General features: G+C 35.0%; 1 protein-coding gene across 16 annotated transcripts in view; it reads right to left on the bottom strand.

Moving 5' to 3' along the window:
• Nucleotides 1-15,227, bottom strand: part of RALYL (RALY RNA binding protein like) — a 737,315-nt gene that overhangs the window by 382,208 nt on the left and 339,880 nt on the right. For all 16 annotated transcript variants that reach the window (XM_038000334.2, XM_073018172.1, XM_073018179.1 and 13 more), the window contains exon 2: nt 2,704-2,982. In XM_038000334.2, the coding sequence (XP_037856262.1) occupies nt 2,704-2,959 (256 nt within the window). In that variant the 5' untranslated portion in view covers nt 2,960-2,982. The remainder of the gene's footprint in view (nt 1-2,703; nt 2,983-15,227) is intronic.

Below are 15,227 nucleotides of genomic sequence, written 5' to 3'. Positions count from 1 at the left end.
CAACACAGGTAAAACAAACAAACAAACAAACAAACAAACAAAAAACGGTGGATATGGTCAAGTGCTTGACCTAAACAAAATTGTTGGATAAATTGTAACATACTTGCTTTGTATGAAAAGTCATTCAGCTTGGACAGACGTAGTGAAAGAAGAGATTTGAACTAAAGTCTAAGACTTGGTTTCAGGCACAAAGTGTGATTACAGATGATTAGGATATATGCTCTAAAGATTTACCTGAAGACAAAACTAAGAGAGGATCTAAGAGGAATGACTGAGAATGAGAAATGGTATCTTAAAAGAGGCACAATTTAACTTTGTGCCTCTCAAAACAGAGCAATTTGGTATCATTTTCTTCCTTGGGTTTGTGTAGGTAAGGCACTACATTGTTGGTGTGGTATTTATCTTTGTTCATTGCATTCTTCTCAAAAAGACAATCAACTGAGTAGTGATAGGAAACAGAACTCCAGAAGATTAGCTGTAGCTCATTAAAAAGTGAATCAGACTTTTAATTGATCTTAAACTGATGGTTAATTTTTTCAAACAACAAAAATAATTAAATGCATTTCCTCAAGTATTTGTTAGTTTCATAACAATCAGGATACAGACAGTAAATAGAGCTTGCCCTGAAATGTGCTGGGATATGGCCCTGAATTAAGACTTTCAACTTAAAAAGAAAAACAAAAATGTCAGAAAATTCCCATATCAAAGTAAGCAAGCAGAATGGAGGCATTAAGGAAAACAAAAAGACAAGTAGAAAATACACCAATGTCTGTTGAAAAGCACTTCCTTTATTTCCTCTCTTTAAAATATAGAAAGTTAGATGGGACCAATGTAAATAAAAATTATATTCCTATATGATAGTGATTTTTTGTAGTTAAATATCAGGCACTTACACAAAACATCTTTTGCTTTTTTCCCTCAAGACTATTACCTCTGACGTCTCCCACATTTTAATGAATTCCATACCTTCCCAAATAGTTTTAATTGTGTTATATCATGTGATAATATTCACAATATTCTTAACACTCTTCTAGCTTGACTTCTCTATACTTTTAACTTGCTTCTTTTGTATGCTTCTTCAGCTTTATATTTGTGGTCATGACACAGGTAAGATCATACATTAAACTATGTAATCTAGATGCTGATAGGTGCCATGAAAGAAATTAACACAGAGTAATGGAATAGACAGTGAAAGAAGGAGAAAGGTGACTATTCTATTTTAGATAGGCTAGTCAGTAACAGCCTCTCATTGCAGGTAAATTTTGAGCACAGCACACTCAATAAAGTAGGGAACAAATAATTAGCAAAGACCTGTTGTCTGAACAGAGGGAATAGCAAATACAAAGCCTCTGAAGTAGGAACAATCTTGGAATGTCTGAGGCATTATCAAGGCAGCCAGCATAACTAGAGTAGTTCAAGAAGGGAGAGAGAATAAGGAGATAGAATTGAAGATGTGGCAGTGTAGGGCATTGTAAGTATGGTATAGAATGTGAATCTTATTCTGTATGAGAAAGGCATTAGAGGTTTAAAGGAGGTTAAGAACATAATCTGATCTATGTTTTTAAAAGACACTCTGGCAAGAGTAAAAAGAAGTGGACCAACAAGGGAGTTATTTCAGTGCTCCTGAGATACAATCGTGGCCTGTATGAGATGGCCTTCAGCACACATTTAAAACGAGATTGCATTTGGAATATATTTGAGATATATTGACAAGTGAACTTGATGATCGAGGAAGTTAAGAATCAAAGTTGTTGTAGTTGTTGTTGTTGTTGTTGTTTTTAAAAAAAAAACTGGATAAAATGGGGGTTCCCTTTATTGTGATGAGGAAGCTTGGGAGTGGAGAAGGCTGAGGGTGTGGAAAATCATGGGTTTTGTTCTGGCCATATGAAACTGAAATGCCTTTTGAGTATCCATGAGAAGATGCTGTACAATGAGTTTGATACATGAATCTAGAGAGAACAGGAAATATAAATTGAGGAATCATTACTATATTAACTGTATTTTTTTCCTAAGGTAGAGAAACATCTAAATAATTATCTGATTTTTATTTTTATCTACACATTAATTATAAAATATTTTTTCCAAGTTTTTAATTTTATTTCAGACTGCACTGTTTTCCTTTCTGTGAAAAAACTACATTGTTTCTTGAATGTTAGAAAGAAATCTGATTATTATGCATGATTATATAGGCATAATATACAAAATCTTTAAGTAGATTTTTAAAATGTGAATTATATTCCTTTCCCAGTTCTAAAAATCTACTTCCTTTTGCTGTTTTCTATCCCTTCTCCTCCAAAACACAGGAAATGAGGAAAACGCATTAGGCTCTCAAATCAAATGCTGTAAGTATAACAAGCAAAGTTATTTTTTGCATAGGATAGTGTTTCCTGGAAGACAGACGCTATCTCAAGTCAAATAAAGTTAAATCTGATGCATATTTATTATTTGCCTGGCTGTGTTAGGATTGGTGGAGGTAATAAGTATTGCAAAGTCGCCTTGATCTCAAATTTATAAATTTATAGAGAAAATAAGATACCTATATATAAAACAATATAAGGATGAAAAATTATGAATTATAAATATAAAATCACTCTAACTGGTTAAAGAAGAGGTAGAAACAACAGTGGTTTTGGGTTTTGAGAAATAAAACAATTTCCAGATATATGAACAATAACATGAGATCCATGTCTGAGCACGACTTACCAAGTGGTTGGCCGGCGATGACTCTGGCATTTTCTCCAGCCACTGCAGCTCTTGCATGTCGCTCACTCATGTACTGTACAAATGCATAACCTTTGTGAACGGAGCATCCAACTATTTTTCCATACTTTGAAAAAATGGCTTCAATGTCAACTTTCTTGACAATTGCCGTATTTAGATTGCCAATGAAAACACGGGAGTTGATGGACTTGGGGTCATTCTTATTGGTGACATTGCTGGTCTGTGTTTTGCCAGTCATGATTGGCTCTCCTTGCTTTAATCCTTAAACAAACAAACAAAACAAATAATCAAAAGCTAAATCATTAGATTGAATGGGTATCACTGGCTTTTTAACAGTTTTTCAATATTACACTCAGGAAAACTCCAATCCCTAAGTATTAATGATTTTCTTGAGAAGAAAATTAATATATTTAGTAATATAAAAGGTAAATATTGCATTGCTAAATACAGTAGAAAAAACTTATAATGACAACATACAGTTATAAAAATTCTTGATTTGTTAATGACTGAACATTTTGCAGTTGTTTTTATATTTAAGTCTATCTATTTTGCAAAAGAAAGTTTGAGGAAAATCTGCCTTACTCTATCAACAGCAACCAAAAGTCCAATATGGCTAAGGTCTGATTATAGATGTATTACAGAAATGTAACCTCCATCTTCTGTTTGAGTACATGCATTTTTATTTTTTATATTTCTATAATAGGTAGACATATTGTCTATTTCAATATCAGAACCCTTCTGTCAGAAACAACAGTTTTCTCCATTAAAGGCTGTGGAAAAGAAAAAATGGTATTAGAAATTTAATTTGAAAATTTAACATAAGAAAACCATAATTTTAAAAATAAGCAACTTAGCCAGAATACTATATATGCTATTTATTTGAACCAATAGCACATGTCAGTTTCATAAAAACACAAAACAAAACATATGAGCCAATGTTCATCAATGATCAGCAAATTAGGAGATTAGGTAACTGTTGAAATGTTATTCTTAACTTCACTTTCTAATTCACTTAACTAAGGGCTCCCATGTTGCCTAAAGATTGCTAGTATTTTTCAAAATCATTTTGTGAGCTTGGTAGAATATTTGTATCTAATTAAATTCAACAAAACTTTTATTTCTAAGTATTCCAGCACATACAGATTTATTTTTAAGGCCTTGAAAATTCCTTCCTTCCTTCCTTCCTTCCTTCCTTCCTTCCTTCCTTCCTTCCTTCCTTCCTTCCTTCCTTCCTTCCCTCCCTCTCTCCCTCCTTCCTTCCTTCCTCAACATTTGCTAACAACCTATTTTTTGTCATGCATCATTTACAGTACCTATTATAGACAACATTAAGGCTAAACTAAAATTTCAACAAGGTTACAGTCTCTGAATTGATGATCATTGTTGAACATTAGCTAATTGATATCGTTTGTCAGTGACAACTATATTTTTATATGAAGGCTCTCTTAAAATATTACAGCTATAAAAATAAGTGCACCTGATTTTAAGAATCATTTAAAATGATATTTCTAAATTAAACATTAAGGCGGTGGAAGTCTTTAAGGCATGTAAATTGGATATGCTTGAAAATGTACTTATTCATTTAAACCAGGTACTCTTGAAATCAAGAGCAACCAAGTAACATAAAATGTTTCAAATTAAGTTGTTCAATATTACCTCTGGGATTTTTAAAGCTTTACTTCATATTGGACAGCCAACATTAGAAATATCTCCTTATAATGAAGATCAGTTTCACAAACAAAACATTCAGTTATTTACATAAAAATTAAGAGTAAAACATCATTAGAAACAAAGATTATAACACTGCCTTGTATTGATTCAGATTAGCTACATTTAAGTGGTACCTGTATGAATTATTCAAAGTAGAGTTGAAAAAAGGAAAGTTGACATTTTTTTTATCTTGAAATTTGAGCTATTGCATATCTCAAGACAAATGCTCTGAGAATTAATTGAAACAAGAAAAATCAAGGTAGGTAATCTAGAGTCAGTTTCCTTTCTTACCATTCCAGGTCAACATCAGTAATACAATCCATAGAAAGCATACTATTTTGTTTGTGCTCTCATGTGACACATACTTTTAGAAACACCATAGAGTTATTTTTAAGGGTAAACAATTCTTATGGTTGACATTTTATTTCCTGGACAGATATACATTGGTTAAAATACAAATACAAGAATTTCTAGAATAGATCAGACCTGTGGTTTACAGAGCCTGGTGGTCTGCCATTGATAGTAAACCTTGGTTAAATTTAATTTGAAGGTACAGTTGTACTCTGAATGCTCACTGTGAATGTCAACATGCTATCTTGGACTCTGCTCTGTTCTTTTAGTCTGTGTGGATGACACTCATACCTGTACCTCCAAACTTACAACTGTGTAATTCTAATAATTAACTCTTACCTGCCTTAAAATCTATACATATCTATGTATCTAATTTTTTTCACAACCACTGACTTGCTAGTTTCTATCAGTGTTTATAATTGTATATAAGTGTTTATCATTTTAAATGAGTCTATCCAGGTTTATAAATTTTGTTGTAGTATTGCATTCTGTCATTTCAACATTTTCTAAAAGTTAGGCCTCAATTCATAGTTTAATATCTTTTCTATTACAGAAACTTTTAAATCAGTTGAAGAAAGACTTCCACTTTCAGCGATGATGGAGTAACAGTGACTAAATTAACCCTCCTGGTTCAAAGAAATAGAAAACCAGGGAAACACAGATGAAGCAACTGTTTTTCAGACATTAAATACAGGCAGTACAGAGCCTTTACATCTGAGAAAGAAGAGATAAACAAGTAAAACATAGGAGAGCCAAGCTTTCTGCCTGGAAAACATATTTCAGGTTTAGAGCAGTGTCCGTGGGGTAGGGAGGATATCACAAACTGAGAAAGTGACCCTACTGAGTTGAGGAGATACAGATCAGAGTTCAGAACATCTGGGGCAGTTAGAATTTGTGTGACAGGTTTCTTGAGACAAAAGAGCTACGCAGAAAAAGAACTCTAGAAATCTGCTTTAAAATCCTTTGAACCTATGCTGATTTCTAAGTCATATATGCAAAGGGTACAGTTTCATGAGGCTGGGCAAGAAGTTATTGCAAATTTGTGAACTGAATGATTCCAAGAACTGCAAAAGGCCAAGAATCAATCACGTTCCTACCAGCAGCAGTGGAGAGGCCAAATTGACTACCTGGAGAATTAAATTTAGGCATCAGAAGGGTGGGCCTTAGTAATGGGGATTAAAGATTCCAACAGGTAAAGGTAATCTGTGACCACGCTAGCAAAAGCTGAAAACAAGGCTTAAGATGATCAAACTAAAGCAGAAACAAGTCAAATGTCTATCAAAGAAAAGTATAACACTTCTTTAAAATCAATAATAGGGTCAGGTGTGGTAGTTCATGCCTGTAATCCCTGCACTTTGGGAGGCTGAAGTGGGCGGATGGCTTGAGGTCAGGAGTCTGAGACGAGCCTGGCCAACATGATAAAACCCCATCTCTACTAAAATATAAATAAAACCAAAAAACAAACAAACAAACAAACAAAAAACAGCCAAGTATGGTGGCACACATCTGTAAATTCTAACTACTTGGAAAGCTGAGGCAGAAGAATCACTTGAAGTTGGGAGTCAGAGGTTGCAGTGAGCAGAAAGCACCCCACTGCACTCCAGTAACAAAGTGAAGCTCCATCTCACAAAAAAAAAAAAAAAGGAAAAAATAGAACTCAGACATTCAATCACATAAAATACACTATTTTCACCATCATGCAAAACCTCCTACAGATCTTAAGAATTAAAATATGACCCATGACCAGAAGAGACATTAAAGATTTTAAAAATGAATCAAATGGGACTTTTAAAGATAAAAACTATAATATCTAACATTTTTTTAAAAAAATCACTGAATGGTGATGAAACTTCAGAAGAACAAATTTGTGAATTAGAAGTTGTAGAAATAGAGAATATGTAAAATGTAGTATAGAGATAAAACACTGAAAAAATATACAGAGCCTCAGTGAGTTAATATTGAACTCTGTCAAGCTGTTATACACATAAATTTGGAGTCCCAGAAGGGCTGGTAGAAAAATATTCAAGAAAATTAATGGCCAAAATATTCCACATTTGATAAAAATGATAATTCCACAGATACAATAATTTCAATGAACCTCAAGCAGAATAAATATGTATAAAACCACACCAGACACATCATAATAAAATTACTGAAAACTGGTGATAAAAAGAAAAATTAGAGAGCTGTCAGGCATTGGAAAAAATACCTACATTTTGACACAAAAATGGTTTATAACAGTCAAAAAAAGTTACAACTATAAAACAAATGACAAGGGAAAATGAATTTTTCAGTGCAAACAAACTGTCTCTTTGTTTTTAATTTAGAAGTCTGGATGGAGCTCATGTAAAGTGTCTATCTATGAAAGCTGCTGTAAAATAAAAGATAAACTGTAAACTACTGTTGCTGTTGTTCCAAAGAATTTTCTATGAAGGTGGAAACATTCCATATCTACAGTATCCAAAAAGTTAGTCAATAACCACATGTGACTTTTGAACCTTTGAAATCTGGCTAGTATGATTAAGAAACTGTATTTTTAATTTCACTTAGTTAAAATTGAGGCCACATTTTAATGAATTGCTTTACCCCAAAAGACTAACAGGGCTCTTGCCTTGGAAACATACAGGATAAAAGTAAATCAGAAATATATCTAGCTATTTATGTTTCATTCAAACCTAGAGAACGGCTATGTTTTTGGTCCTGAAAACTTAGGAAAGATATGATAATGTAGCTGTATTTCAGAAGAATAAAAAGTTCAAGTATCTGTCATATGATAACTAATTTAAAAGATTAAGGGTTTTCATTCTGGAAATATCAGATTGAGGTGGTAAGTGCTTTGTAACATTATAAAGAATGTTATCAGAATAAATAAAGTCTTTTAATTTGTATTCGAGAGATTTTTACCTTTGAATCCATATATGATACATTTATTATAAATTAAAGGCAGCTCAAAAATGTGCTTTAGATAAAATGTTTTTTTTGGAGCAGACAAAATCACTAGCCAATAAACTCTACCATTCTGCTGATTTAGTGGTCTTGAATTTCCATCTAAATTACAGAGTCACTAAGACACTTACACTGATCAAAAAATTAAAAACAACAACAGACAAAAAAAACCAACAACCAAGTAATATGGATTGTCCCTGTGTCCCCACCCAAGTCTCAACTTGAATTGTAATAATCCCTATGTATTGTGGGAGGGACCCAGTGGGAGGTAATTGAATCATGGGAGTGGGTTTTTTTCCCATGCTGTTCTCATGAGAGTGAATAAGTCTCATGAGAGCTGATGGTTTTATAAAGGTAAGTTCCTCTGCACATGCCCTCTTGCCTTCCGTCATATAAGACATACATTTGCTCTTCCTTTGCCTTCCGCCATGATTGTGAGGCCTCCACAGCCATGTGGAACTGTGAGTCCGTTAAACCTCTTTCCTTTATCAATTCCAGTCTTAGGTATGTCTTTATTAGCAGTATGAGAATGGACTAACACAGTAAATTGGTGCTGGGAGTGGCATGCTGCTGTAAAGATAACCAAAATGGGGAGGCATCTTTGGCATTTTGCCTGCCACCATGTAAGATGCACCTTTGCTCCTCATTAGCCTTCTGTCAAGATTGTGAGGCCTCCCCATTCATGTGTAACTGTGCATCCATTGAACTTCTTTCTTTTATAAATTACCCAGTCTGCCATCCTGGCTAACATGGTGAAACCCCATCTCTACTGAAAATACAAAAAATTAGCCGGGCATGGTGGTGGGCACCTGTAGTCCCAGCTACTCAGGAGACTGAGGCAGGAGAATGCGTGAACCCAGGAGGCAGAGCTTGCAGTGAGCCAAGATCACACCACTGCGCTCGCGCCTGGGTGAAAGAGTGAGAATCCATGTCAAAAAAAAAAAATTACCCAGTCTCAAGTATGTCTATTAGCAGCATGAGAATGGACTAATACATCAGGTATTTACAAGAGTCTGCCAACAATATTAATATATACAATATTCAAAAACCAAGGAAAGGATGAAAGAGAGGCAGAAATGATTAAGAAAGAATGGATCATACACTAAAAGTTATTTGCTGAAGTCTAGAGCTATTACTCAAGTTAAGTACTATAATACAAGACAAACCATGGAAAATGCTGCAATAAATACAAACTAAAGTTGTCACTTTTGGAAAAGAGAGAAAGTGATCATACCCAGTTGAAACTATCAGAGAAAACCTCTTAAAGTAAGTGATATTTGAATTAAACAATACTATAAAAATTCAACAGGCATACAGTAAATATCTCAGCATGCACAAGAAGACAGTTGTTTTCCAAATATTTTAAACTCATCCCCGGAACTTTTTTCATTAAACAGGTTAGTATAAAATTGTTCATATTCAGAATTAGAATAAAGGAAAAAGTGAACTGAAATAAACTAACAGATTTAAGCATCTCTTCCTGGACAAAATAAAGAATACCAAGAAAATTCTGAATTCATTCTTCAAAAACCACCCATGATTTAGAATATGTAACTTATATCCACCAGAGCAGTGACAATTCTTCAATAGATCTTTTAAAAAAACTATTTCTTACAAGTTAAGATACTATTTATAAAACAATTTTGTGGAAAATTTTCTGATTTTTCCTTTCGCCGTGAAGAAGTTATCATAGTATATTTAGTGATGTCTATGTCATTTATGTAGTTAAATATCACAATTATGTTGAAGATTCCATTATTTAAGCCTCAAACTGCTTTCTGAAATAAATCAACATATTGATTTATAAAAGTAAAGATTCAGTGAATATGTAAATAAGATGATATATACATTTAATGAAAAAGGAATATAATCCCAACCTGAAGATGTTTACAATTTAAATCTTGTTGTATTTTTAATCTCTAGTATCTAGAGAAAAGCTGTAAACTAGAAAAAAGTTAACACAATCTACATACCAAGTATCATTATTTATTACTTGAATGCCTATTTAATTATGCTGTTAAATATTTACATTGGCTGTAGCCTAAATAGTTGCATAGTAATAAGGCTAAGCCATCACTTTCTTTGTACGCTTGACAGGCATTTAGCTTGTTTCCATTATTCTCAGGTCACAAAAATATCTGAGATGAACACTGACACATTTAACAAGCATAAATTTCCAGTACAGTATTGACATTCCTAGGTCAAACAAAATAGATGATGTTAGTTATCAATCCCCAACTACTTTCCAGAAAAGTCACATACTTTTCTTCTCCCACTAGGAGATAATATGGTGCCTGTTTTTGCATACTTAAAGCGGTTTTGATAACTGCCAGCTCTTCCCTAAGTTACTCCACTCAAAACTGTTTTGTGATTCATTAGGTTAAATGGAAGAATGAATAGGCCATAAGCCAAATAAAAGGATACCCTGATCTATAATAGTAATGAAGTTCAAGAGTTTAGCAAGGCTACTGCTAATAATAGAAACATCGTAATTCCCTGGTACTTAGGGAAAATGGAATTAGCGTTGGAGCTTCCCAGATATCACTAGAGAAAGTCATTATTATTGAAAAATATTTAAAAAATTATTCTGCTTTCCTTTGTTAAATCTTCAGATTATATCTTAACATATTGGTGTTATAATAATATGTGCTCAATGATTACTTAAAAATCTAAAGTTGATTATAAATTTAAAATTCTATATATAAGCTCCTGATCTTTCAGCAGTTTTTCTACCTTTGTATTTCAATTCAATTACTACAACTCTGGATAACAGTCACAGTGGAAGTGAAATGTCCTACTCAAAGTCTTTGAAAACTAATTACATTCACATAATTTTTTCTTTCCAATTTTTTAAAAACTATGCTCCTTAGACACCGAGTATAGTATTTTGTCAATAGCACCAGGAATCTAGAAATTCAGTTTCCATTTTCCTTTCTATCTATCATTTTGTGTCTAAAGAATCAAAGATATAAAATATTTTATTAAGAACCCACTGAAAATAGAAGTCACATGATCAATGTCACAGTAAATTGATCAATGTGAGATATTTTATAAATAAAAATAGCTTAAAATACCACTAAATGGAATCTAGAAATATTTCAAAAATTAGGCAAATGATAGTATTTCATTCAACAGCTCATCAAAATTTAATACAATTATTGTAACAACATAAAATTGAAATTAATGAAAATAATGGAATGCATTAATTTTTGTTAGAGCAAATAACGTTAGCTAAAATATCTTAATAGCAGAGACTAGGTTTGAATAGAACAGTTAGGTACTAAGAAATAAGTGTTTTCATTTGGAGATTGAGATTAAGTAATTGGAAAGCAAAAATAATATATAATTGTAGATAATGCAACAACTATAATTATAAAAAGTTAATAATTTCTTATTGGTTATTTTAACTACAAAATTGGAAATCAATGGATATTGGTAAGTCAATATTTAAAACTTAGTTGAGAATTTGGAATATTAATAAACTTCCATGTTAAACAACAATTGTTAAATATAAATTAAATGACTGACATTTTGTAAATAAAGAGTAAAAATAAGTGGTAAACTATCTCTTGGGGAACATTTAATGAAGTGCTGAAGATCCAAATGTAATTTGGCAGAGGGTTATAGTCTATGAGGAACCATCACCTTGGTTCATAAAGGGGTTAAACACATTCATGCAGATGAAAGAACACAACTGGCTGGGTCAGGCCACAAATAGAGAATAAATAACCACTGGAACAAATAACCAGTGGAACTCCTTTCTCTGTTGATGTATTAGTCTGCTCAGATTACCATTTTAAAAATGTCATACTAAGTAGCTTAAATAACAGAAGTTTATTTCTCACAGTTTTTGAGGCTGGGAAGTCTCAGATCAAGCTGATCACCAGTTTGGGTTCTGGTGAAAGCTCCCTTTCTGACTCGCAGAAAACTGCCATATCACTGTGTCTGACATGTAAGAGAGAAAGAGCTCTGGCCTCTTTTCCACTTCTTATAAGGGCACAAGTCCTATTATGGGATCTTCATGCTCATGACCTCATCTAAGCCAAATTACCTACCAAAGTCCTCACCTTCAAATATCATCACATTGGGGGTTAGGGCTTAAATATATGAATTTTGAGAAGACATATTTCAGTCCACAGCAGTTCATATTATCCAATAGTAAGAACCCACTTTTTGTTTTGAAGTTTTGGGGAAATGGAATAAGCTCCCTCTGAGCCATAAGAGGTGTGTGATTGTTGCTAATTATTCTGTGAGGGCTCATGTAAACCAGTGGTCCCCAACCTGTTTGGCAACAGGGACTGATTTCATGGAAGATAATTTTTTCATAGGATGCAGGTGGTAGGACAGGGGTGAGAGATGGTGAGGTGGTTTCAGGATGAAACCGTTCTACCTCAGATCATCAAGCATTAGTTAGATTCTTGTAAGGTGCAAGCAACGTAGATCCCTCACATGCACAGTTCACAATAGGGTTCACACCCCTATGAGGATCTAATGCCATCATTGATCTGACAGGAGGCAGAGTTCAGGCAATAATGGTGGTTCACCAGCCACTCACCTCCTGCAGTGTGGCCCTGTTCTTAACAGGTGACAGACTGATACCTGTCTGCAGCCCAGGGATTGGGGACCCCTATCTAAAAAATGTCTATGTATCCAATCACTAAGATCACATAAAACATTCTGATGAAATTTTTACAAAGAAGAAAAGTTAAATGTCAATTTTAAAAACAAACAAACAAAAAGACTTAAAGAAATGAGATCACACGGTGGTATCACTAAGAAGTATTCAAGAGGCTATCCTAAAGTACATTCATATTCTCTGAAATGTGACCAAATTGATAGAATTTCAGGAAATTTAGCACATGTGATAATCTGAAAAGCATTTTCCTCTGCAAAACAAAGCTTAAATCACACATATTGTCTAAATATACTGACCGCAATTATGCTTCCATGATAACTTTCCACTCACCAAGATGACCTAGTAAGAAGATAGTTTTGAGTTATATAGAAAAGTCAAGTGAACAATAATTAGACTTTTTATTTTACTGGGGGAAATAGATCAGGCAAGGTCAGTACCCATTTGTGATGTAAGGATCTTGAGAAATGGAGCAATTAAGAAACAAGCTTCCTTTGGTGACTGGCGATGTTGTGATTGGTGCTTTGTCTACACTATCAGGGATTGTGTACCAAGCACAGATGCAACTCTATGCCACTGATTGCTATTTGAATCATATTTAGTAGAAGGCTGAGGACCATGGGACTCTATTACATTGTTTTGTGACTGGTCAGCAACATCCTGTAAAAAATCAAAACCCATTTGGAAAGATTCATTACTGGGCTGAGACTGGGAAGTCAGACTAAAGCAGAGAAGAAAAAATCAGTGCCACTTTAATTCTTTACTCATATCATCCCTCTTGTTTTAGTGCCTGCTGTAGACATTGCTAAAAGGGGTTCCATTTAGGAGATTTCTCATTTAAAAGACGGTCTATAAGCCATTAAAACTATCTTTAAAATAATTCTGAAATGCTTAGTTTATATGTAATAAGCACAAAACATTTAAGGTATATCTGCCATTGGTCTAAGTGATTATGAAATACTCATTCACTTACAGCAGCGAGGAAAGGGTTTCACTTCTTTTCTTTGCTTCCTCTGGGATCTGGAGTATTTTCAAGCAGTGCTCTAAGTTACTTAGAGAAGATACCAATCCTACAGAACCCAAGGAGTCTACACTGAGAGACTTATTTGCCACCAAACCGTTGAGGAGAATAGCTACAAACTGCTACGACTTTGTGGTTTAAATGATTTATATTAAGAGAGAGGATGGCAGTTTAAAAATATCTTGAGAATGCCCAGAAACTGTTATAATTTTTCTTATAGATCCAAAAATCTACAAACTCCAGCTAAGTTTCCCTGAAATATGTATAATAGAGTATATAACATATAATTGGAAGTCCCTGAACAAGATGGACAAATAGGAATAGCTCCAGCCTCCAACTCCCAGCGCGAGTGACACAGAAGACAGGTGATTTCTGCATTTTCAACTGAGGTACCGGGTTCATCTCACTGAGGAGTGCCAGACAATTGGTGCTGGTCAGTTGGTGCAGCCCAACCAGCGAGAGCTGAACAGGGCCAGGCATTGCCTCATGTGGGAAGTGCAACGGAGAAGGGAATCCCTTTTCCTAGCCAAGGGAAACTGAGACACACAGACCTGGAAAATTGGGTAACTCCCACCCTAATACTGTGCTTTACCAAGGGTCTTAGCAAATGGCACAACAGGAGATTATATCCCACACCTGACCCAGAGTGTCCCACACCCACAGAGCCTACCTCATTGCTAGCACAGCAGTCTGAGATCTAACTGCAAGGCAGCAGTGACGCTGGAGGAGGGGCAACCACCACTGTTCAGGCTTAAGTAGGTAAACGAAGCCACAGGGAAGCTCAAACTGGGTGGAGCCCACAACAGTTCAAGGAGGCCTACCTACCTCTGTAGACTCCACCTCTGGGGACAGGGCATAGCTAAACAAAAAGCAGCAGAAACCTCTGCAGATGTAAATGACCCTGTCTGACAGCTTTGAAGAGAGCAGTGGGTCTCCCAGCACGGAGGTTGAGATCTGAGAACAGACAGACTGCATGCTTGAGTAACCTAACTGGGAGACATACCTCACTAGGTGCAGACTGACACCTCAAACCTCACACGGCTGGGCACACCTCTGAAACGAAGTTTCCAGAGCAAGAATCAGACAGCAACACTCGCTGTTGAGCAATATTCTATCTTCTGCAGCATCCGCTGCTGATACCCAAGCAAACAGGGTCTGGAGTGGACCTCAAGCAAACTCCAACAGACCTGCAGCTGAGGCTCCTGACTGTCAGAAGGAAAACTAACAAACAGAAAGGACACCCACACCAAAACCCCATCAGTACATCACCATCATCAAAGATCAAAGGCAGATAAAAGCACAAAGATGGGGGAAAAGTAGGGCAGAAAAGCTGGAAATTCAAAAAATCAGAGCACATCTCCCCCTCCAAAGGAACGCAGCTTATCGCCAGCAACGGATCAAAGCTGGATAGAGAATGACTTCGACGAGTTGAGAGAAGAAGGCTTCAGTTGATTGAACTTCTCAGAGCTAAAGGAGGAACTATGTACCCAGCACAAAGAAACTAAAAATCTTGAAAAAAGAATGGAATGGATAACTAGAATAATCAATGCAGAGAAGGCCATAAACGAACTGATAGAGATAAAAACCATGACACGAGAATTACGTGACAAATGCACAAGCTTCAGTAACCGACTCGATCAACTGGAAGAAAGAGTATCACTGATTGATGATCAAATGAATGAAATGAAGCGAGAAGAGAAGTCTAGAGGAAAAAGAGGAAAAAGAAATGAACAAAGCCTCCAGGAAATATGGGATTATGTGAAAAGACCAAATCTACATCTAATTGGTGTGCCTGAAAGTGACGGGGAAAATGGAACCCAAGTTGGAAAACACTCTTCAGGATAT

Source organism: Chlorocebus sabaeus, chromosome 8, assembly GCF_047675955.1.
Source record: "Chlorocebus sabaeus isolate Y175 chromosome 8, mChlSab1.0.hap1, whole genome shotgun sequence".
Taxonomy (NCBI): domain Eukaryota; kingdom Metazoa; phylum Chordata; class Mammalia; order Primates; family Cercopithecidae; genus Chlorocebus; species Chlorocebus sabaeus.
This window is presented reverse-complemented; position numbering and strand designations above follow the sequence as displayed.